Genomic DNA, 25,201 nt, shown 5'->3' on the forward strand with positions numbered 1-25,201 from the left:
TAAGAAAGTAAGTGTTCCTGCTAAGGAAACTTTTTTTTTTTTAAAGTATTCTAGCACACCTAGTAAAAAGGCACATAAGAAGCAAAATAGAACAATCTGTTGTTATTTAACACAGCAAATACTGTTGAGATACAAATACAGTTAAGTTTTTCTGGTAACCAGGCAACAGAAGAAAATACCACTTTTCTGAATTGCTGTTTATTCTACTGTTTTTTAGCTCTACAGTAGTGATTTTTATTCTCCACACCTCAAACACAGAAAGAGCAATTGTTCACGGTATGGCTAAATTGTTTAATGTACTGTTTGATACGGGGCAAATTAGATATAAGAATAAATGTCTCAGATTGCTACAGCTAGCCATTAATGATTTTTGATCTCACAAATGTTTCAGTAGATTATGTAACGTAAGCAAATGTCCTCTACTGACTTAGGCAATTGTAATAAATATGGACTACATGAGGCATGAAATCAGAACATTTTCATTTTTCCACGGAATGCAAATGGTCTCCCATTCATGTGTATCATCCTAAGGACTTTTTAGATTAAGCACATGGTAGCAATGTGATCTTTGACACTTCTAAACTGAAGGCTTTTTTCCAGAGCTGCGTATATTACCATCAGATGGATGGTTTCATTAAGGTGAAAATCTGTAGCAAGAAGTACTCAGAGCCATAGCCAGGCTGGGCTTTCGTATGTCTTGGTGCTTGTGCATGCAGATACTTGCGTACATTGTCTGAATGAAAAGGAACTGAATTTAACTCTTCTTAATCTCCAAAATCTCAATTTCTGGCTAAAGATTTGCAATAAAGTGTGCAGGTGGAAGAAAGGAGGTGAGTGCAAATGGAAAACTTTGGGATAAGAAGCCCAGATGACGTCAGAAGACTGAAAGACATTGACTGAGCCAAACTACATGCGAGGAGAACATCTCAGTCCCACATACATGGGAACAACATGTCCACCAGCAATAAGAATTTGGTTTTGCTGTTCCATTTATTACAAGACTCAGCCTTCTATGCTAAAGGGAATTGTATCTGTGAAGCACAATGGAGCAACTTCTGAAATAATTTCTTAGAAAGTAGTAATGGGCATAAATGACACCCAGTTACTGTGAAGAATACTGAGTAAAAAAACAAGATCTCCTCTTACTCCCAGAACTCTCCAGTTTTAATGACACCAGGATATTTACCTAAGGTCTTTTCTTGAAAAAGTTCTTTGAGACATGAACAGGCTGTAGTCAGGTTGGAAGACTTCAGCCCAGCTGCCAGTGGCATCTCAATTTTCTCTTCCAGAATATCTGAAATCTGAGGAATTGTCTCCTGTTTGGAAAGTATTTTGAGGATCTCTTTGTCTGCCTTGTACTGTGGCAAGAGCTGGGGAAGATTTATTCACATATTCAGGACAAACTATCACATTCCTAAGAATAAGGGAGAAAGGAGGGAGATTTTTCTGCACAACAGATAAGGGCAACTTATCCCTACCGTGGGCTTACAAAACATCACCTGGCTTTGAATTTGCTGAGTAAATGCTATACCTCACTCCTACAGGAAAGTATTAGGTTGGTCAGCTGCCAATTCCTGGGGAATGAACCCTGTGAGATTATTTACATGCATCCCAGTTAATCAATTAATGTTTGTAAGGCACTTTAACTTGGAAAGCACTCTTATAAATATTTGGTATTATCATATAATTACACTACCATATCTCAATTAAATGTGCAATTGGGCATGGTTTAATTATGCAATTAAATTGTCACCAGAAGTATTTCAAATGTAGGTATGTCACTCTATGCTGACCCTCCTCAAGTTTAGCATGAGAACCTGGGGCAAAATGAGGACTCTTGACTTTTGAAACTCTGGAGAGTTTCTGATCAGAATGAATGTCTCCTTTGCTAGCAGAGAAATATATATATATATTTTTCTGCAACCACAAATATAGGTGACTCTTTGCTTCTATTTGACTTGCATCCTGAACATTTCTTGTGTGCAGCACAAAGGCTGGTCCGCTTTCCTGTTTGTTTCTGACTTTGCTGCCTTCCTTCATTAATATAATGGGGAAAAAAATGTCACTTGGGATCTTGTCTCGAATTTATATCCTTCAGGGTTATGCTTTATCAATGGTATGTATACTGTGCTGTTTGATGTACTGAAGTAAATTAAAACAATTAAATGCTGTAGCATTCTCCATTTCCTCCAGAGAGTGAAAAAGACATTAAGCCCCAAATAACAATATATAAGTTGCTATATGATTATTAGCAATATAGGAAATATTGCTTCCTACTCCCTTCTCTTGGGTTTTGTTGTGGTCTGTCTAGAAAGGAAGGAAGGAAGGAAGGAAGGAAGGAAGGAAGGAAGGAAGGAAGGAAGGAAGGAAGGAAGGAAGGAAGGAAGGAAAAGAATTAAAAGATCTGGTATTAATTTTTCATAGTACATTTTATACTCTTCTAACTTTTTCCAGCTATAGGAAATGCTGTTACTTCTAAGGTTTTCTCCACAAATATAAGAACTATAAAACTGTGGAATTTGAGAGGGGTGGCAGAGGGGATTTTTTTGTTTGCTTTTTGACTTTTCTCATGATTAGAAACATTAATAGACTATCTTGATTTATTAGATGAAGTACTTACTTTCCTAGATGGCAGAAGTGGTTACTTTCCTAGGTGGCAGTATTGTTACCATATTTCCCATTCCTCCTTTCTTCCCTTCCCCCTCTGATGCTCAAACTCTCTCTTCTTCACTCCTCGTCATTTCTTCATGTCAATTAAATGTTCTTTGGGGAAATGGATAGGCAGCTTTTGTATATTTGTACAGCACCTGCACAAGGCTGTAGTTGAGGTCTCTAGATGTAATCACAACTGAAACAATAACACACCTGCAACTCCATGTGCATTGGCAACAATTTGCTCCACAATGAACCTACGATAGTTTCCAATGCAGAACTGTCATTAATTCTTCCTATTTCTTCCTTGAATGGCTGTATGTAAGAGCTACAACCTGGCCTCAGAAAAAAAAATATGAGTTCCACCAGAATGATACCAGAGGACCAGAATAAGAAAAACTTCAGGGCAGGAACTACCTCTGAGTGTGTCTGAATAGCATTTGCTGACAGCAGGACTCTTGTGAGTGTCTAAGATGCAATTACATAATGCATATATATATAAAATGGAATGTGTCATTACTGCAGTGTTAAGCTATATTTGGAAACCACAACAAGAAAAGTACTTTTTTTTTTTTTTAATTTCACTGTGGGTAAAAAGAGTCTGATATATTAGACCATCTTTTTATTTTAATAACTGCTAATTTGCACACCTAACATCAATTGCTGGTACAATTAATTGTGGATGCAAATGAGAATGTTTAGCTGTCTAATCACCTGATTGTGCCTATAAATCAGTGACAGTAATTATGTGTGTAAATGCTCATTTCAGCCTGCAATTAATTTGACCAAAATTGATAGGACAGGAAAAAAAAAAGGAGAAAGAAAAAAAAAAAGAAAAAACAAAAAACTTGGGCTGAAATTTGGTCCCCGGTGTGTAAAAAGAGAACGTATCTTCTTCCTCTGCCTCTTGTGTCTAAATTGCAGAAAGCTAAGTAGACAAAGAGCAATGACTCCCCAATCCCCAATAACTCACTGCCAATGTTTCACAATAAAGTGCAATGGGAGAGGAAATATTTCCATAAGGGTTCATTAATCACAAAGTATTTGCCATGCACAACCACTCTGCAGAGCAGGTAAAGAACCCTCAGGGACGTTGCCTGGCACAGCATGTCATTTTCATAATAGGAAAAGTATTTTTTGCACAAATGCTGTAGAACTGAAGTTGCAGATGGCTCCATTGGCAGGGCTGGAGCCTCCTGGCACAATGCTCGGCAGCCAAAGCTACTTTAGATATTTATAGCAAGGGTTAGTGATAGCTCAAAAGAAGGATGCTGAAGATTCTGTCTGCCCCACTGTGTGCAATATTCCCAGGTGCGCCCCTTGAAAGGACATATGCGACAGGCCAAAAGCAAACAAACACAAAACGCAAACTGCAGAATGATATGCAAGTCTTACCTGTCCCTGTTGTGGGGCAGGACACTAGGGAGAGGTCCAGGAACAATTAAACTGATTGCACCTGAGAACCTGGGGATCCAACAGACCACACTAGCAGAACTATATGGAAAAGATGGTTTTCCACCTCCATGGCTTCTTTGAGAACTGGGCATCAGGCCATTTCACCCTACCTAACCTTGAGGACACGGAGAGCCCCTGTTATCCCAGTATTCTCTAACCCATCTGGACCTGCTCAGTTTATTTGCATGAGAGGTGGGGTTGATACCTTGCTTTCTGTACCTCTGTGGTCTTGATCTCTGAGTCGTTCATTGCTACTTCACTCCCAGATGGAACTTTGATAAAACTCAGAACCACCTGATATAATTATAATTTCAGTGTGAATTTAATGTGTTTTCCTTATATACTGCTACAATGTGCAGCAGAAATGCTGCAGGCTCAGATATGTGTTCTCAGTTCTTTGTGCTACTCCTTGTTTGTGTTTGATGCACGGTCCTGAGTGAAGCTGTTGCTCTGCTATGGTATGTGCATTGGGTACAAGGACAGTGTCATTTGCTGGGACAGCTGGATCTTGGGCTGCTCTGACAGACAATCTGAGCTATTGTCAGGCAATGGGTGTTTTTGTTGTTGTTGTTAGGTGGGTGTTCAGGATATAAAACCTTGTATGTGACACTCTTCCAAGGGCTGACCCATGTGATCTATTTGCCTAAGTACTGAAAGAGGTTTTAGCTCCCCTCAACAATGTGCAACATTGCAGGTTCCCTTTTCCAAGGCTGTTACTTGGACCCACTGTGTGCTAAGGACTTCATGGCTTCTAGGCATCTAGAAGAGAGCTCCTGGTCTACCTGATGCCGAGCCTGGCTCTGTCAGGAACTGAACATCATTATTTTTTTCTACATATGAAACTACAACTTGTGGGATTTCAGTTCCACGATATTTTAAAAGTTTTGTTCTATTTTGTTTTATTTTTGGTCTGATTTGGGATGAAAATCTTACCCAACAATTACCACGGAATAGAGATTTCTTAGCAGAAATTTCCTGCTTCCTTCAGGATCTTGGTGGGATAGTTACGATGAAGAATAATGTATCTGAAAGAGGAGAGGCCAGAGAAGACTCAGCCTGACCTACAGGCAGACAGACATAGCATTCAGAAACAATTCAGCTGACACGTGCTTTCTGCCCATTACTTCTCTCATCTGCTGGTTACCACTATCAGCAGCAGCAGCCTGTTGGGCTCCTGGCTCCTGCTGCTGCTCCCTGCTGCTGTGGCACGTGAGTGCTCTTAGTGAGTCATTTCCAATCACCAAGGGGACTCACAGCCACATCTCCACTTCTCCTAAAATAGAAACTCACTGCTAGATCTTCACTCCTTCTAAAACAGGCAACCTATGAGAAAAAGCACTATACATTTATCAGTATCTGAAACATAATAATAAACTCACTAGAGCTGTGGAGAAGCAGGGCTATGATCTAAGCAATAGCAAGGGCCCAGGTTGGCAGTGCAGGTGGTCTTCCAAGGTGAAATAGAGCCACATGGAAATGGGCTTCATTCTTTGTAGTCTGCGGTCTTTGCAGTAGAGGCCATTGCAGAATCAGCTTTTTTTCCTTCCATTATTTGAAAAAAATCTCTGAGGGAGGCCATATAATCAACACATCCCCCTCACATTTCAGTTCAGAAAACTGTCTTTGAAAGGAATACTATTTAACAAATAAGATAATACTAAGTTTTTTGAACAGTTTCATGAAGGCAAGTCTTGTCTGTGGTTTAGTTTACTCTTACCACATCAACTATTATAAATAGCAGGATGATATTCCGTTTAAATAAACATTCATTACATGGAAGTACATTGGGAAAATGTGGGTTATTTTCAAGCACAAGTGTTACCTACAGGTACATTATTCTGTGTTTCTATAACCTCTCTTTTTTATTTCCAGGTATTTCCACACTATATATTTGGGTATCCGGAGTCGACGGAGTGGAGAGAATGACAGATGGCGGTTTTATTGGAAAATGGTGTATGAGTATGCAGATGTGAGTATGCTGCATTTGCTAGCCACGTTTCTGGAAAGTGCACCACAGCTGGTCCTGCAGCTCTGTATTGTTGTGCAGACTCGTACACTTCAGGCTCTCCAAGGTAGGGGTTCATTTAATCTATTTGTTTTTTATCATTTTAGGAAGATGTAATTCCTATATATATTTATCCTTTCAAACTGCTGTGTCCCTTGCATAAGAGCAGATCTCGCCTGCTAGCTGCTATTAAGCTACTAAGCTGTTAACTATGACTCTGTCAAGAAAGCCTGTACTGCTGGAGTTTTTTAGCGTTTCTTATTGGCCCTGGATTGTGGGTAGGATTTACAATGTTTTGCTTTCTGCACATCTTGTAATAGAAGAGCTCTTCTGATTATCCACCGGGCCAATGTGAAAATTGCATCAATCAAATTACTGCTCCTCTCCCTATGCTTCTTTTTCTGAATGCTCAAAACCCTCCGAACTCCAGTAATGATGTTCATAGGGTATTATGCAAAACAGAAAACAGCACAGCAGAGAGCAGCTATTCTGTGAAGAAAATGCCAGAATCTGTGGAATACATGTCCATCAGTTCTCGGCCATGTTTATCTGAAATAATACAAGTCAGCTGCTGAGCATTACAAGAACACTCATTCCTTCAAGCTCTGGGTTTTCTCCTAAGGCTGATGCTTTCAGCAAGCATCATTACTTCTTTAAAATGGTAAATGCATGCACATGTCCTTCCAGGGGATTGTCAGTCACTGGAACAGGTATAAAAATACCTCATTCTCCACTTCTTTTTTGATGCTACTTTTGGATATCTGGCAGCTTTCCTTTCATGTTGTTCCATTGTTTTGTCTTGCGGCTGCATGTGGGCAGAAATTATTAGCAAGTGAATGAAGTGAACTTGGGATCCCGGTGTCACAAATGTCATGAGGCAGTGAAGAGGGGAAGGGAGGAATGGCAGGGGGGGGACGACGACAGGGAGAGGAAGGAAATTCAACACTTTTGCTATTTGTTTTTAAGAAAATTCATGTGCTTGCCACTGTACAAGATTGAACTGTGACAGCACCTTGCTCCAAGAAGCTCTCAGTCTCATCAGCTTATTATGAGTAAACATGTGGTGAGACTGTTTAGGTGTAAAGGAACTGGGAGTAAAGGGGTAACTGCAAAAACCTTGATTCTGGGCAGTTTCCTGTGGATGGATCAGAGGTTTTCCATTTACTTGACTTTGAACTGATGTCTAATACAGGCTCTCCTGGTTCCTGTGGTGTTTTGTTTTGTTTTGTTTTGTTTTGTTTTGTTTCTTTAGATCTGAAACTCTGTCACCTTAAGGGGAAAAGAAAGCCAAAGTTTCTATTTTAATTAGTTGCCTAAGAACTTCCTACAGCTATTTCTCAAAATGCTGCTGCCCCACACCAACAAGTCCAAACCCTTATTGTTCAGGAGATGCTATTATCACTTCAAGAAGCTTGGACCCTCCAGAAAAAGATGCTCCAGAGAAAGACTCAGGAGATTAACATAGCCTGAATACTGTATGGTCAGCTGTAATTGAGCTATCTTCATAAACTATTAATACAGAAGGCCTCTCACACTCATTTTTGTGCAATAACAGATCTGTCTATGAGAAATGTGGCTGGTGAGTAGGCACTAAGCCTGAGATGTACTCTGTGAATGGTTGTTAATTAGAGAAAACCTGAAATTTCAATTTAGAAGGCAAAAATTGTTCCTGAAGCCTGCAATCAACTCTGTAAAATCTGTGTATCAGAAACCAGAAAGGGATAAAACCATAATTATGCATTTCAGCTGAGAAGGCTGACAATATTTACTGATCCGATCTTCCCCCATTTTCTTCCAGCATCCCAGGAGAAAAGGCCCTATTTAAAACGTTAGGAAAACTAAACAAGGTTGTAGCATTTTCTTAAACAGTGGTACCATTATATTCTCCTGATGAAACTTAATATATTAACATATGTTGCCAGCTGTGAAAATCTTTTTTCTATTCTTTGTACTTCTTTAAAGAAATGCTAAAGATAATGCATTGTACTATAGGCTGGCAGATTTGCTGTGAGGTTGCATAAGGAGAACATAATTTCTCTCAGTGGTATCATGCTTCAACTGGGTGTTTAAAAAGGCTATCCATACTGTACATGCTTCAGCTAGCTGTCCGCTCACTGAGCCTGTTACAGATATTTCTAACAAGGATCAATGAACAGAGGTTTTGATTGATTTTCTTAGTTTAGAGAAAGCTGCTTGTTTTTTGGTATCGTTCCTTTAGCTCTCTCTCCCACAGGATAGCATTATCATGACAATTGGGAAGTGCTGACACTGCCGGTCCACCTCCTTAAAAGTGTGCTTACATTACAAACCACAAATTTGGCATGGGGAGCGAGGGATACCGGAAACATTTTGGTCTCTCAGCAGAGTATTTCTAATATAAAACCATTAATGACCACAAGAAAAACTGTTAAATATTTTATTTATGAAACTTCATTTATTTCATTCTAAATGCACCAATATAGCCTCATTCCCAACAGGAGAATGCTGTCAGCATCGCTGTAGATCTCCTGTTTTGAAATGGGTGTTGGCTAGGTGCATTTTCCTGCTTCTTTCGGTCCTTAAGCCTTGCTAATAAAGGTAAAAATACATACTGACATGTGCAGAAGTCCTTATGAAGATCAAGAAAAATATCAAGAAATTTGCATGCAAATCCTCCCTCTCAGTCTTCCACAGAGTGCAGGGAGGGCCATTTCAAAAGCCAGAGGATGCACCACAAGGATTCTTTAGCACTTGCTTGGGCTCCCTAAGTACGAATTAAGAAAATGCATTGTTAACTTCTAGCAAGGACTGTGTATCACTGTACCGTGACTGCTGCAGCAAAACATTGCTTAGGTAGGAGGCCACAGACAGTCAATACAGAGTGCCTTCATTCTTAGGCATTGGTACCCAAAGAAATCTGAATATTGATAAAATAGTATCAAAATCTCATGCTTATTAACTTCAAATTTTATTCTTTAAGATTTCATCAAAACTTGAAAAATTAGAGGCAATGATCTTTCTTATTCTGCCTGCAGCCAGCAGCCATCTCCCTCCCAGAGTGGAAGGAGTGAAACAGGTTATGGGGGAAGCTGATGATTTCTGAGCACTAATTGCTCAAGAAGATAAACAAGTTCATTTTGATGTTGTAATAAACTGGAGCTCTGCTAATCTTCTCTCGCTCATTTTACCTATTACCTCCACCTTTTCCACCCTGGTCCTTTGTGTCTGAGGAAATATCTACTGTCTAGAAGACAGAAGCGCCTAGAAAATAAGTAATTCCTCATTCTTTTCCTCGTGGGAGTCTGTTTCCCTTCTTTTCTCTTCATGCGCTCTGAGCACAGCACTCCCACAGCAGCTTCTCTGCTGAGCCAGCAGCACCTCCAAACTGCATTGCCTTTTTTGTAATTACTCTGTAGAAAAGTAATCTAAGAAGCTTCATGGTGGGAGTCACTAGCTTCACCAGCCTTATTCTAGGTGGGAACTGTATGAGGAATGAGGCAACTCTGTATGTGTGGGGGACAATAGCAGAAAGTCCACAGAAACAACTGATGCTCATCCTACATCCATCTGTTTGCATAAGGACATATATGTGGATAGAGTGTCTAAGCTGTCTGCAGATGAGCTAGTTCAGCTACTAGAAACAGTCTAACAGCAATATCCCAGAGGCCAGGGTGAGCAAAATGATCTCAGTGCAAGCCTATACCAACCACCTGAAACTCCTTGTGTGCTTGAGCACTTCTCTCCATATTTTCAATTGCACTCCCAGGGCTGGGCAACCAGGCCCTTCATTGGACCTTTGGTTCTTCAGGCCACAGAGAGATGAAATAACAAAGGTGAATGTGTTTGGAATATAGGATTACCCAATAAATTTGTTCATAGCGCCAGCACTGGAGAGGGAGGGGTACACAAGGTCAGCATAGGTCAGGGCTACCCCTTCCCGTGTCACATCATTTTGGAACCCTTCCTTCAGACTAGCAAACATCCCTGGGCCTTTTCTCTTTATTTCTTTGGGTTTTCTCATGGTTACATTTGATTTTAGAGACTCCCTGTGTTAACAATACCGGTTGTTCTCCGGACACCCAGTGCCCTGAGCTGGTGGAAGGGGATGGGGAGCTGGATGTGGCCTTCGCTATCCATGAGGAAATGGTTGGCGACCTGCTACGGAGCTTGGATGTGCGCAAGTCGATGGGGCCGGATGGGATCCACCCGAGGGTACTGAGAGAACTGGCGGAGGAGCTGGCCGAGCCGCTTTCCATCATTTATCGGCAGTCCTGGCTATCGGGGGAGGTCCCGGTTGACTGGCGGCTAGCCAATGTGACGCCTATCTATAAGAAGGGCCGCAGGGCAGACCCGGGGAACTATAGGCCTGTCAGTTTGACCTCAGTGCCGGGGAAGCTCATGGAGCAGATTATCTTGAGGGTCATCACGCGGCACTTGCAGGGCAAGCAGGCGATCAGGCCCAGTCAGCATGGGTTTATGAAAGGCAGGTCCTGCTTGACGAACCTGATCTCCTTCTATGACCAAGTGACGCGCTTGGTGGATGAGGGAAAGGCTGTGGACGTGGTCTACCTTGACCTCAGTAAGGCTTTTGACACCGTTCCCCACAACATTCTCCTCAAGAAACTGGCTGCTCGGGGCTTGGACTGGCGTACGCTTCGCTGGGTTAGAAACTGGCTGGATGGCCGGGCCCAGAGAGTTGTGGTGAATGGAGTCAAATCTGGTTGGAGGCCGGTCACTAGTGGAGTCCCCCAGGGCTCGGTACTGGGGCCGGTCCTCTTTAATATCTTTATTGATGATCTGGATGAGGGCGTCCAGTGCACCCTCAGTAAGTTTGCAGATGACACCAAGCTAAGTGCGTGTGTCGATCTGCTCGAGGGCAGGAAGGCTCTGCAGGAGGATCTGCATAGGCTGGAGCGATGGGCTGAGGTCAACTGCATGAAGTTCAACAAGGCCAAGTGCCGGGTCCTGCACCTGGGCTGCAACAACCCCAAGCAGAGCTACAGGCTGGGAGATGAGTGGCTGGAAAGCTGCCTGGCCGAGAAGGACCTGGGAGTATTGGTGGATAGTCGGCTGAATATGAGCCAGCAGTGTGCCCAGGTGGCCAAGAAGGCCAACGGCATCCTGGCCTGTATAAGAAGCAGTGTGGCCAGCAGGTCGAGGGAAGTGATTGTGCCCCTGTACTCGGCTCTGGTGAGGCCGCACCTCGAGTACTGTGTTCAGTTTTGGGCCCCTCGCTACAGGAAGGACATGGACGTGCTCGAGCGAGTCCAGAGAAGGGCGACCAAGCTTGTGAGGGGTCTGGAGAACAAGTCTTACGAGGAGCGGCTGAGGGAGCTGGGCTTGTTCAGCCTGGAGAAGAGGAGGCTCAGGGGCGACCTCATCGCTCTCTACAGTTACCTGAAAGGAGGCTGTAGAGAGGTGGGGGTTGGTCTATTCTCCCACGTGCCTGGTGACAGGACGAGGGGGAATGGGCTAAAGTTGCGACAGGGGAGTTTTAGGTTGGATGTTAGGAAGTACTTCTTTACCGAAAGGGTTATTAAGCATTGGAACGGGCTGCCCAGGGAGGTGGTGGAGTCACCATCCCTGGAGGTCTTTAAAAGACGTTTAGATGTAGAGCTTAGGGACATGGTTTAGTGGAGTACTTAGTGTTAGGTCGGAGGTTGGACTCGATGATCTTGAGGTCTCTTCCAACCTAGAAAAATCTGTGAATCTGTGAATCTGTGAAAACATTTGTGAAAACAAGCAAGCAAAACAGCCTGCAGTTCTGACTGGAACTCCTTTATGTTAGCATAGACTTACTGCTATCTTATTCCAGGCATGGTGTTGTAGCTGCTCCCAGATGAGCAGACAGACAAGATTCCTCCCTGGATTTACCACACATTTCATTATGTATATTGTATTAATTAAGACATTGTTTAAATTATAGATTAGTTTCTCATTCCTGTTTACTGCATATTATGCTGGCTAGTCAGCACTTGACATTTTATTCTCCATCAGACCCTGGGGAGTTTGCTCTGGCTTCTCCATACAGTACTATTTATCAAAGTCTCTATCAAATTTTGATCAAAGTCTAATCAAAGTTTTTTTATCATATTAAGCTACAGTTCTTTATACAGACTGACAGTAGTGCAGAAGCAAAATGATAAATTCATCAAGTTTTGTTGAAGTTACCACACACACACTCACAGGGCCACTGGATTCTGCTGAAACCACATTTCCATGAAATCTCTCTGGCCAGCCATCTTCCCATTTTCTACCAGCTCTGCTGGAAACTCCAACACTGTTTGTGTGCTGACACACAAATATCCACAGTGCCACCAAGGATCACTCTCTAGACTTTCTGCTCCAAACAGGTCACTGTTCCTGCCTGAGCTGAGCAAGAATTTCAGAGACTTGCTGGTAGTTTATGACATGGCTGATAGGTCCTAGCTTTATCCGACTGAAGGAAATTATGTGTTAGCTAGTTCATTATAAACTCCTCTGGCAAAACTCATCCTCACGCATCAGGAATTCAAACTCTTTTCACATCAGTGCAATAAACTGAAAGTCATTTAAGTCTTTTTTTTTTTTTTTTTTGTGAGGACAACGCTGTGCTTTACAAGGCTTTTTCTTGTTTCGTGACCTTCACAACAATTTTGGGTTGCTGTGTAAAATGCTGTGTACATTTGCAGTGCTCTTTAAATAAATAAATAAAACAAAAACAAAAATAAAAAGAATTCTGATGGAAAATCTTATACAATTCAAAGTATATTTGTATGGAAATAAGGTGCAGCTCTTGAGTTCTGGGCAAGCTGCCACTGCTTTTCTGTGTGCTGTCAAGGTTCTGCACCACTGCAATCCAGCACCCAGCCTTTCCGGAGAGAAAGAAAAGCAGAACAAGCAATAGTCACAGAATCTGCCTGCAACTTGGCAAAACAGATTTTCAGTGACAAAGATGAACAAATATGGTACACTATGGAGTAAATGTGTCATCTATAAATGACTTAAACTGATCAATATGTCCCCCTTGCAAATCTTAAAATGTTGTCTTGCACTCATTAGGGTAGAGCCATCATATTAGCACATCTGTGTTTCTGATAGGACGAGAGAGGACTTCCTGAAGGCAATCATGTCATACAATCCATTTCATAACCTGATTAGAATCTTAAAACTAGTTATATCCTCTGTCCTCAATATACCAGTTGGAAGTTTAATTCTCTGATTGATAAAGACCTTCTGCTGCTGTCCTGCCTTTTTAATTTCGTCAGTGGTCTGTCCTTATTTATTCTTAACCTATCCCTATTTTTACACTTGTTCCCCATGGAAATGATGATTCTGTGATCATATAGTCCATTTCTGTCCTTTGTTCTTGACTTTAAACAACTTTTGAACTATTGTACTATTTCAATCAAATATAAAAATACAGCAGAAATCTCAAAGATAATTAAGTTTCTTTAAATGTTGTGAAAAATAAATAAATAAAAACAAACCAACAGGCTAGTCAGAGGAGAAAGAAAAAAAAAAAAAAGACAAATTAGATCCTCCACAAAGGGAAAAAGCGGGCAGATTTCAGCCATTATCCATTTTGTTTGGCACCAGCCACTAGCCAGCCCAAGCATGTATCCTTCCAGATGAGCCATTGCATTGCTGTCCCCTACCCAGTGGGACTATTGTGATAGACAGACAGAATTAGGGAATAGGAGACACTGTGCAAAGAAAGTCATTCATTCTGCTGTTTATTCTCTCATCTCATGAGAGGTTCTGCATTCTCTTGATTATCTTCATAGACTTTGCAGTTTTAATTCATCAGTTCCAGTTTGAATTCATCATTGGGGAATATGGGTGACCAAGACCATAGATTATCTTAGATTGCATTTTGCCAGTACTCTCATATTTCTACTGGCAATATCTCACTAGGTATGACCTAGAATTGTAATTCCCTGTTGACTCAGACATTGCACTGGTTAATGCTAGTTATTTCATGATCCTTTAAAACACACAGGCTCTTCTGGTGTCATATCACTCTGATGAGGCTTCAATTACATTATTTTTTTTATTAACAACTAAATGCATGTAATCCAATTTCATCTTTTTTTTTTTTTAATTTTATTTTATTTTTCCAAACTGCAAGGTTCTTGTGAATTTTCCACATATCACTTTCCTTTTCTACATCGATAATGTCTCCCAAAACCTTATATTGCTTCTTAAAACCAAGGTCAGTAAGAGAAATATTCAGAGAAGACTGGTTCCAAGTGTAATCAGTAAAGAAAAAATGAATAGTAATCCTACTCCAGTCCAAGAGTTTTTCAATAACATTTCAAGAGAATCCTGCAGTCTTATTTTTTTAAGCAAATTCATTTACCTGTCTTATCTATCTTCTACTAATCCCTGTCTTCTCACACTTTACCAGTATTTTCCCACCAGCATACTAATAGTTATTCTACCAAAGTTTTGATAGATTAGATCTCCCACATTTTATTTGTTGAGATAGAAGTTACAAAAGAAACATATCGAGTTGGTCTCCATTCTGTGGCTCTGTTATGATCTACTTTTTTTTTGGAAAATATACATTACCTTCATCTTCAATTAGTTTTTGCTTTAAAAGCTGCTCTAAAGCTATGATATTTTCTTTTGAAGCTCTCATTGTAGGTCTGTTTTAGCCCATTACTTGTGTAATGCATCACATTTACAGTCACATGATACCAGTTTTAAGTGGATGGATTATTTAAGATGCTTCTCACCAGAAGCAAGATTTCATATGCTGGCTCTTTCAGGATCCCAGAACAGAGATTTTCTAGTTCCACTGAGTGACAACATGAAGCTTGAAATTCCACTTCTATCTAACACAGACTCATTTTCTGTTCTCTTTTCCCATTAGCTGGTTCTATATTTTATCCATTGATTCAAGTGCCCTTATTGAAACCTGACCTTCAAGGTACTGTTTTATTGTTGATCATCCTTTTTCCATTTCTATCTTGGCATTGTTTTTGAGGTGGGTTTGCATACAGCTACATTCTGAGACTTTTCCAGAAGTTTTTCCTTTTTCAGAGTTTAAAAGATCCAAAAATTCCTGTGTTTTGACTTAAAGAAAATCCAAGCCTCCTCCACAAAGAAGTCCCTGAACAATTAATTTGTGTGGCCTTCACTCATTTCCCTAAATTTCTTATAGATAGACTGACTACATATCTATTTTTGTTTATCTCTTCAGTTTGTTAAATTGAACAAACATTCATGTGATCTAATGGTTTGTTTTTTTTTTGTTTTGTTTTTTTTTTTTACAATTAGCCATTCTACAACAAGCTCAATACTTTCTATAAATAAGTTTAAGAAAGAAGCATCTCTGCTTTCTGTCAGAAAATCTGTCAGTTGTCACACTCCAGAATATCTGGGCTGTCTTCAGCAGCATTTGGTCTCCAGCATATATCTGAGAATCGAAGTCTCCCATAATGATACAATTCTCTACAGAATTTCTCCCTGTAATAGAGATTTGATCATCTCTATCCATATCCAAATTTAACTCTGGAATTCTGCAGCAGACTCTAACAACTACCCACTATCTTTCCCCAAAAGTAATTTTGCTTGCAAACAGGATCTGTTATACTGGCAATCCCTTTCTGAAACTTCAGTCTGCCCTTCCATTCCCACACTCGACTTTTACCATTATTTCCATCTTTCCTGAATACCAGCTTCCCTCCAGTATCTACGTCCAGGGGATGATTATGAGTCCATGACGTTTCCGTAACCCTGTAGTACACTTTGTAACCCTATAGTACTTCATGTCCTACAGCCATGGCTTTATTTCCTGCTTGATACCCAGATTCATTGCAACAGTACTGCTCTTATTCCTTAAATTAACTGATTCAATTTTCCATACATTAGACACTAACCTTTCACCAATCACCTTTAGCCTCACTCACCAGACCACAGCTCTCATTAATCACTTTTTTTCACACTTCTTCCTGTATACCTTGATGTTATTGACATCCATATACCAACTGGTGTATTCTTGTTTCCAGATATCCTATTCATTCTGCATTCAGTCTGCAGCTATAATATATCAGTACAACTTCATATAAAGGAGGAAACATATGCAGTATGGTATGATCACAGCACATCTACAACAAACCCAGTGTCCAGGTCTTCAGCCTCTGAAAATCAACTAGAGAATATATTAGTGAATATTTTTCTTCTTTCCATTTAAGGGCAGTAAAAATATTTCTCTAGCACCATCAGGAACAAGAGTGGATCTGCCTCCAACATTTTTTTCCAAATTGTATGTTCTGGTTAATCTTTCTTACTGAGTTTATGCCTGTATCTTTATCCCACGGATTCTGTTTACTTCCTATTAAACCATCATAAAAAGTCCACAGAATCACATAACACCATATCGGCATATCAGTATGAGTTTGTAATATTATGGAGAAAATAATATTTGCGGAGCTTTGTTACTTATTACTCATTTTTAGCACTCAGTAAATCATGGGAAAAATGAAGAATATACTATTCTTCTGATGGAATAGCAGTAAGGCTTCATTACATGACAGCTTGAAATCTGCATGTGTCATTTTAATAGAAAAAGGTAATTAAAAACACTATTAGGAAGACTTAATATATGTGCTACTCTCTAATTTAGTGCTACTATTTTTGTCCCCTTTTTTTCTGACCACATTAGTGAAATTTTCAGATACAGATGTCTCCAGTTTAGCTTCACAATCCTATTAAAAGACTGCAAACAGCCAGCTGATTACCAAAGATATTAGCTGGGTGCCTCCTTCACTATTTTTTTTAATTGTCATATTTTTTAACTGTGAGTCCAACTTTCTGCAAATAATTTGTAATAACTTTAAAGTATTATGCCAGTCTGAAATGAAATAAAGTCCCAAAATGACATGCTCACAGTGGAGTTTGTGCTGACCTTTGTGAGGCTCTGCTCAGCCTGCTGAGTTTCCCCTGAAGGGCAGCCCTGCCCTCCAACACATCCCAGCAGCTGTTCCACTCTGGTGGGTCCAGGCTTAAAGACTGTTATGAACCCAGAGGTCCTATGAAGGGAAATTCTTTGGGGGATAATTGGAAGGAATGGCAATAAATAAATAAATAAATAAATAAATAAATAAATAAATAAATAAATAAAAACCACTTTCATGTCATCTACAGGATTTTAATCTTAATAGTGGTTCCACATAGCTGCTAAGATATACATAGTGGTAAAGACAGCCCAAGATGCAAAGTAGTGCATTGAGTTTCTATAAGCGTGATATATTGCCTACACACTGAATTTTATCTGTTAGGGAATGTCACAAAGTTAGTGGCATATCCTTCTGCTCCCTTTATGTTGTGCTAAAAGCACATTTGCCAAGGAACAAATTCCTAGTTTCATGCTTTGGGTTACTATATTTTCTATGACGGGTACTTTTGTTCATGGGTGGGAAAAAAAGTGAGGTACGCTTGGCACAGAAAAAGCTTTTCTGTGTCTAATATAACAGTGAGAACTTTCAGTCACGATTGTTTTTTACCCAAAGACTGCACCATGCTGCAAAGATAAAAATTAACTTGAATTTTTCACCATGCAATGGCCTTTAAAGCTTCAGTCAAGGAGACAATAGGCATGTCTAACTTTACTCTGAATACATATATCCAACATTTTCTCAGTCATTTCCTTGCCCATCCATGATATCCGTCTCCCTTATTCATCTTGTACTTTTTGTCCTGCCTGCAAAATTGATCTTTTTCCTAAAATTTACGAGAAGGGTAATCCTGCCTGTTGAGAGTGATTTTAGCTAAAAGTTCCATGACAAAGTGGGAATGCATGCATTAGAATGTGTCTTGCACGATTTTCAAGTTTAGATGTATATGGGATATAATAGAGGTGATGAAGTCACCTATGGAGATTAGTATCCATAAATTATATTAGGGATACTAGTATTTTTTTCTGTTGTGCATACACTAGATGAATAATGAATGGTGAATATAAATGAAAACCAGTTGTATTCCTGTTTTGGCTCAGAGTTTCATAAGTATCAGTGAATAATATCCTATGCAAAAGTAAGACTCAAACAAAGGGTCCAGTATGGCACAGGAGGGTCACCCTGTGGGAGACTTCTCATAGGAGTCAGTGGAACTGCTTCAGGAATAGAAACTACTCACTGGACTGGGGCTTACAAGACCATTGTTTTACAAAAAGTTATTAAATAGCTGTCTTTTGTGTTAGGCTTGACAATATACCCAATCTAATGGGGATAAAAACCCATTAAATATTTTGTATTCGTTTTTTGTTTCCCTAACTAAATTATAATGACAATGGATTTCAAACCCTTTTTTTTTTTTTTTTTTTTTTTTTCCTGTGGGTGTTATTTTTCATAGTGTGTCAGTTAATAAAGTGGTAAACTGGATTCTCTTCTCTCCCTATAATGAATACAATTTAAAAACAAAACATTAATGGGTTTTGTGCTACAAAGGGAGAAATAATTTCTGAATTTAATTCTGATTGAGGCATTTAGCATATCATTTGTGCATAGGTGGCCAGTGTGCTCTCATGAATTAAATAGCCTGGGCAGGAGGAATCCTATGATATCAGGCTACTGAATCACTATTGATCCCAGCCCATTACATTTAATAGACACTACGTCTGCATGCTCTATACCACCCAGTGGACGTTTCAAGGTGCAGAGGAATTCTTTCATTCTCACATAATTGAGTTCAAAGCGTGAACTGAATCCTCTCTCAATGTAGCTTTCTCAGCAATAGTTCTCCATTTCACCTTCCAGCAGGCATCACAGGGTCTTACAGGAGCTGCAGAGGTCTGCAAAGCCCCTCCTGGTGTCCCCACAAAATAACGCTGGACCCAACAACTTTGCGGCCCTGTCAGAGAGTGGCCAAGGGAGTGATAAGGAACAGCCTGCAGCTGCTGGGCACCGGGGCCATGAGGTCTTTGGGACTCACATGTGACAGCAACCCCTCTGCTAGCTTCTGTGTGACTACGAGCAAGGCTGCCGTATGTCCCAGGTGATGGGGACAGTCAGGTGACTCACAACAGATTTCCTGATTTGCTGCAGTTTTCAGTCTGTGAAATTAAATAAGCTAGCCCCAGTCTGAGCTATCTTGTACCCTGTTAAAATCTGTGGTATCTCAGGGGCTGCTTTGTGAACCATGCTGTTGTCCCCTTCCCGAGGACAAGCAAAGGGTTGAGTGTAGCCCTCCTTCAGCCATCTGCTGCCACCCTTGCACCAATGCCTTCAGAAAGCTTATGCAACTTCAGGCTGTTCTCAGGTTTTAACAAGTGCCTTCAGTGCTCTCATATTCTCTTTCCTGCTCTGTGGTAAGATGTGTTGAGTGGTTAATTGTGACTGGAAAGGTGGCATGCTGTAGATAGCAAAGAGCTGTCCATGTGCCATCTAGTTAAATAAGATCCTTCTCAGGTCTCTCATGCCACAAAAAGGCATCCATGGATCATTTTAAACTTCTAGGTTAGTCACTCTTGGTAATGAACCTTAATAAACAAGGCATCCTTAAACCACAAAAAATTGAGCTCTAGTGATCTTCTTGATTCTGAACCTAAGTAGCATGGTAGCATTTACTGTCTGGGTGTTTGTAGCAGCTTGTCATCTCTATTACTTACAGCACAGAGCATAACTGCTTCCTTCAGTAACTGGGGTTTTTGCTGGTTTTGCTCAGCAGAAGAAAAAAAAATGCAATGCGAGTCCAAGGCAACAGCAAACTGTAAATGGCTTCCCATACATTTTTTTTCAGATCTACTGCAGTCCCAGCAGACTTTGTAAGCATGCCACGAGAGCCATACTTTCATCTAGAGGTTTTTAATCAGGTGTTTTCACCTCCAAGCACAATAGACACTAAAACAGTTTGCAGTATAAAGTGAATTTTCTAGGTGATTAATATTTTATATCTTTTTCTTGTCATTTCCTTCAAAAAGTATCTTTTTACTTTCCATTCCTATGGAGTCAGTTTTGTTCTAAAGAGCTGTCTCAGAAACACCAGAAAGTGTCTGGAATGGTGGATTCAGCAGGAAAGAAATGGGGTTACAATCATCTCCTCAAGAAAAAGTCCAAGGTGTTGTCTATTTTCTGTTGTGTTTTCTTCGGGCCCTGAACTACACTTCCTTAACAATGGGGATAGCAGCAAAGCTGGGACGGAAAGTTAGAAGGAGCACATTATGTAGGCGTATGCGTGGCTAACTTCTTCCCCACACCTGTTTCTGGGTGTTTCTGCTTTCAGCTACCGCAGTGCCATTCCTTGAGACTCGGAGCAGCATAAACAAGGGCAGAATCAGGCCTCTGGCTTCGCAGCAGCACATCGTGTGGCAGCATGCTGCCTTTGGAGCCAGATGGGCGTTCTGAGCAGGGCATAATGGATTGCAATTGAATTGATATTTTAAGCTAACAAATGTTTAGATCAGAGATGCTCACAACACAAGCACTTACAATACAGGGCTGATTGCAGCATGGCAGAAAGTAGCTAAACGCTGTAATGAGGAAGGTGGTGTCAGCATTTCACTTCTAAATTTCAATTTTCAATGACTTTGAGCAGCTGTACAAATGAATTTTAGCTGAGGCTTGAATAAGGACACAGGCAAAGACCCAGAGCATTCCAAAAAGAGATCCCAATTCACCTCTGTGTGAAAAACCTTAAGTGTCAGAGGGTAGCAAAATCCCTACAAATAGGGTCCTGAACCCGAGACATAAGTGAGGTGATAAGAATGGGTGGAGCTTTGAAAAAGCTCTCCTGAAAAGATCAGCTGGTTGTAATATACAGAGCAGCGAATGAGCTCTAGGAAAGCACACCAGCCTTACCTCATCTAAATGAAAGCTGAAGAACTGGACCACAAGTAAGTTGAACAGTGGCACAGTCACAAGTCTTTTGAGAAAGTGCTCTCTTTAAACCACTAGCCTGCATCAGATATTCCTGTGTCATAAAGGATCACTGAGGCCAAGCAACCAATAAGAATGACCAAGGGCTGAATAATCTTATTAATACTAATGATATTCGGAATTTTAACAGTCAATGCTCAAAATGCAATGATTCTGAAGGTATTTCCACATTTACATATTTCAGAGTTCAAAGTTTCTAGTGGGGAAAAAAAAGAAAAAGAAAAAGAAAAAGAAAAAGAAAAAGAAAAAGAAAAAGAAAAAGAAAAAGAAAAAGAAAAAGAAAAAGAAAAAGAAAAAGAAAAAGAAAAAGAAAGAAAAAGAAAGAAAAAGAGAAAAAAACACTTTCTTTATGGCAGGATATTCCTGAACTGTTTATTGTAGAATTTCTCAGACTTTTCAGTGAAGTGTCTTTTATCAGTTAACACAAATGAAATAGGTGGCCTGCAGGTCCAATACATATGACTTGTATTCATCCGTTACTACATTTGGGGAAATCTTCTGCTTTAAAGGCGCTTTTTTTTTTTTTTTTTTCCTCCTACTTCAGGACTCATAAATAGGGAATAGACAGCAAGACCAAATCTTCCAGATCATACAATCAGAAGTATTTAAACTGGCTCCACAGAAAAAAATTAGGAAGATCAGACTTTTAAAAATATCTCCCATTTCAACAGTCTTGATATCTGTATACACTGTGAACTGATTTCAAGATTTGATGCTAACTAGAGAGTTCTTTATTCAGCCTTAAAGCAGAAGAGACAGATCACTGCATACAGAGAGGTTAAAAGTAGAATTGCAAGATATTGTGGAAGATGGTTAGACAACTGTCCTAACATGAGTAATTTGTAGAACAGAGTCCTCAACTTGGAAACAATTTCAGTTAGAGACTTCCACACATTTTTCTACATATGATCTATACCTGCCATGAAATAAAATAGCCCTGTTGGCAAGACTGCAGAAAGATGGTTCTCAGATACAAAATTCCTTGTCCCAGAAACTGTATAGAAAACTTTGCCAAATGTCTTCACTTGCAAGCCTGGAAGAAGAGAAAATAAAGATACGGGGAAAGCTGGAATATAATGAAGATAACATCAGATTTTAAGATCAAATCTTTGGGGTGCTATTCCTGTTTCTTCCAGTAACATACCAATAACCCAACACTTTGACAAACACTTTTAAAATTGGGTATCTAAAGTTAGGAAAAGGGATCCATAGCTAAGCGTGCAAATAGGTAATCTGCTTTTCAAATGAATAAGCACATATAACTTTCAAAAATGTTTGCAGTTTTGTGCTTGTAAATACTTTACAACTATAGATGAATTGTCTAAGTATCTGTTAATTCAAATTACTGCCTGCCACATCAGGGAACTGAAATCATAAAACCTTGAAAGACATGAAAATATTCGTGAGTCTTTTTAAGATATCCTGAGAAATCATGATTATCTTGTGACGTGTCTGATGATAATTCAGTAACAAGGTATTTTGCAACCTAGAATATTGCCTTGACTCTGCTAATAAGTGCCATAAAATCATTACTGGATTTTGAATATATGTTTATTTATTTATTAAAAAATAGGGTTGTATGGAACAGATTTTCTGTAATTTTTACTTTTCTATTGAAGTTTATTGTGCCCAACAGACTGTTAACTTGCATATAAGTAGGTCTACATTTTTGTTGCTTGATAAGATGGCCAAGAGGAACGAAATCTTTCCTTAGGGGTAGTATTAATTAACTAATATTTAGTTTTTGATTGCTTCCTTCATAAGGACATAAAAACATACGTACAAGTTCATTAGCATCTTGCCGGTGAATGCTAAAATGTTTATTAGTTTTTCACAGTGACTGTTCGGTGCTGGCTCCAGTTAAACACTGCTGCCCAAAAATTTATTCTCTGGTTTATTAATCTACAGTGACAGACCCTATTTCCTCCTTCTTCCTGTCCTCGCTTCCACTCCCCCTCCCAAACTCACTTTTCCCTCCCTGCCATTGCAGAAGATGCTGGTTTTAAAGGCAATGTCATAAATTTTGAAGCAAAGGGAGGTGACTCTTATAAACAGATATCCTGTTTGAAAAGCACCTGTCAAAACCAAATTCTTTAGCTGCTGAGTACTTTTGCATACAATCATTAAAATATATTGAGCCCTCCAAAGCCATTACAGAGGCAGTCATGCTATAAATCACAGTGTGTTTTTTCATGACCTGTCCTAACAGTTAAGGAAATGTTGGGTGTTAGACTAGAAGGGATCTGTCTGGGCCACCAGTCCCACTCTCCTGCAACAAAACACAAAGAAACAAATGAAACAATGCCTAGCTATAAAACACAAAACAGTAATCAACAAAAATAAGAAATATGTCATCTAATTGTGTCCAAAGTGTGGTAAGAACAGGCAAACTGCCCAGAATGATGCACGTATTTATGTATGGAGGGACTCAGGACTGAGATCAGAGACTTCTTGATAAGGCACCAAATCTATTGTCCTCCAGCCAGGGCATGAGCATTTACGCTGCAGGTGCTCACCTGTTCCAGGAGTACGAGTCCCTGAGGACTTCAGAGGCGTGAATGCCCCACAAATGATTGCACGACTGAAGAGTTATTAAGATGGAATACCAGCTTCATTTCAGTTTGGTTGGCACAGAGAGCAACAGTGGTGGAACACTAGCCCCCAGGCAAGTCCTTGGGGTGCTGACAACCCGCTCCACGGTGCTTTTGCTGCTGTTCTGCAGTGTGACTCAGCTGGTACCCCCGTGTGCTTCAGTCCAGCAAACCCCACAGTACACTGCAGTTCCCGTGGTGTCAGCACTGCTTCAACCATCCCAAAGCCTGAAGACAGCAACTTGTTTTCATTTAATTTGTTCCCCCAGCCAGGGCTGTTACATTCTGAGTGAAATCCTGATCAAATTGCAGTCAGTGACAATAATTCCACTGACATTTTGGGGGCCAAGTAATCACCTTCTGTCTTCTCTCTTTATGTGTGGACCTTAGCAGATCACAGAAAGATGTCCTAAAAGTTATTCAGACTTGGCAGAAGTCTGCATCCATCTCTGCAGACTCTACATTTCCTTTAAGCAATTGCAAAGAAAAAAAAAAAAAAGTTATGTTCATGATCATAAATTGTTCTAGCCAGAGTGTTTCCATGTTCCAGTAAACTTCAGGGTGTCACCAGGGAATACAAATTAAAACTGACTGCAACAGTTGGCTCTATATTTTGTTGTCAGAGAGCAGCATTCATTTTCTTCAGTGCCTGGTTTCTGTTGCATTTCTGCTTAAGAGAAAAACAACAAAAGGAGGTAAGGAAGCAAATCAAGAGAGCATGGCATAAAAGCTAAAATATGCTAAAATTATACCTTCTTGTTGCCATGAAGTTCTATAACCCAAGGACAGTGAAAAATGAGATTAAAAATAGCAGAAATACATTGTTCTATGAAGGGAAGAAAGAGGCCAGCAGGTAAAGGTAGTGGCCAGCAGAGTGCAAGCTCGTAATTGACCCACCAAACCTGAACTTTGTATTTTAATTCTCATCCTTGTACAAACTTCACTCAAAGCTGTTCTGAGATGTAGGACTAAGTCCTTCCCCAACATTACGCTGAAGAAAGACACTTGGACCATATCTTGCTTTCCAGCCAAAGCAGCTTCCTGGAATGCCTGCAGCACCAGCACCATGAGCCCTCACAGCGGCCTGCAGAAGTGTGCAGGCTTAGTGCTGCCCACGGAGGTCACCTCCAGCTAAACCCCTAGGATAACTCATGTTGCAAGACCTGCAGGTATTGCAGGCAGTCTCTCCTACCACATATGTCAGTGACAAAACTGCTGTGGGCCCCGATGAGCAGATCTGTGTCCTGCAGGAGACCAGCCTTGAGCTTGCTTAGGAGCAGGCCGCTCCCCGGCTGGGCTGGGGCTGTTTGAGCAAGCTCTGGGGCACTGGGTCCCCAGCTCCAGCCCTTGGCACAGAGTAGGTCCAAGGGAACTCTACAGGGAGTTCACATTAACAGTTTGGGTTCAGCTTCGGTTCTTGATAAACAATGGTTTGCACTGCTCTTGGCTCATGTTCGGGTGCAGTGGCTCAGTGCTTTTGACTTATGCTTCTCGGGCATCATCCACTGTCACACGGTTAATGGGAGTGATTATTTCAAATGGATGCTGGTAGAACATGCCAGTGCTTTCAAACATCATTGATCATGTGGCTCAGGTGCTTCTTCTGACTTGTATATTAAATGAGATTATGTTTGTTTTGGCTTGTTGTGTTTTCTGCC

At 40.3% G+C, this 25,201-nt stretch overlaps 1 protein-coding gene across 1 annotated transcript in view; it reads left to right on the plus strand.

The window, feature by feature from the left end:
* The window catches only part of XKR4 (XK related 4), a 230,171-nt gene that overhangs the window by 134,081 nt on the left and 70,889 nt on the right, over window positions 1–25,201 (plus strand). Inside the window, exon 2 of the mRNA XM_048072449.2 lies at window positions 5,980–6,179. Within this exon, the coding sequence (XP_047928406.2) occupies window positions 5,980–6,179 (200 nt within the window). The remainder of the gene's footprint in view (window positions 1–5,979; window positions 6,180–25,201) is intronic.

Source organism: Anser cygnoides, chromosome 2 (assembly GCF_040182565.1).
Source record: "Anser cygnoides isolate HZ-2024a breed goose chromosome 2, Taihu_goose_T2T_genome, whole genome shotgun sequence".
Classification (NCBI taxonomy): Eukaryota; Metazoa; Chordata; class Aves; order Anseriformes; family Anatidae; genus Anser; species Anser cygnoides.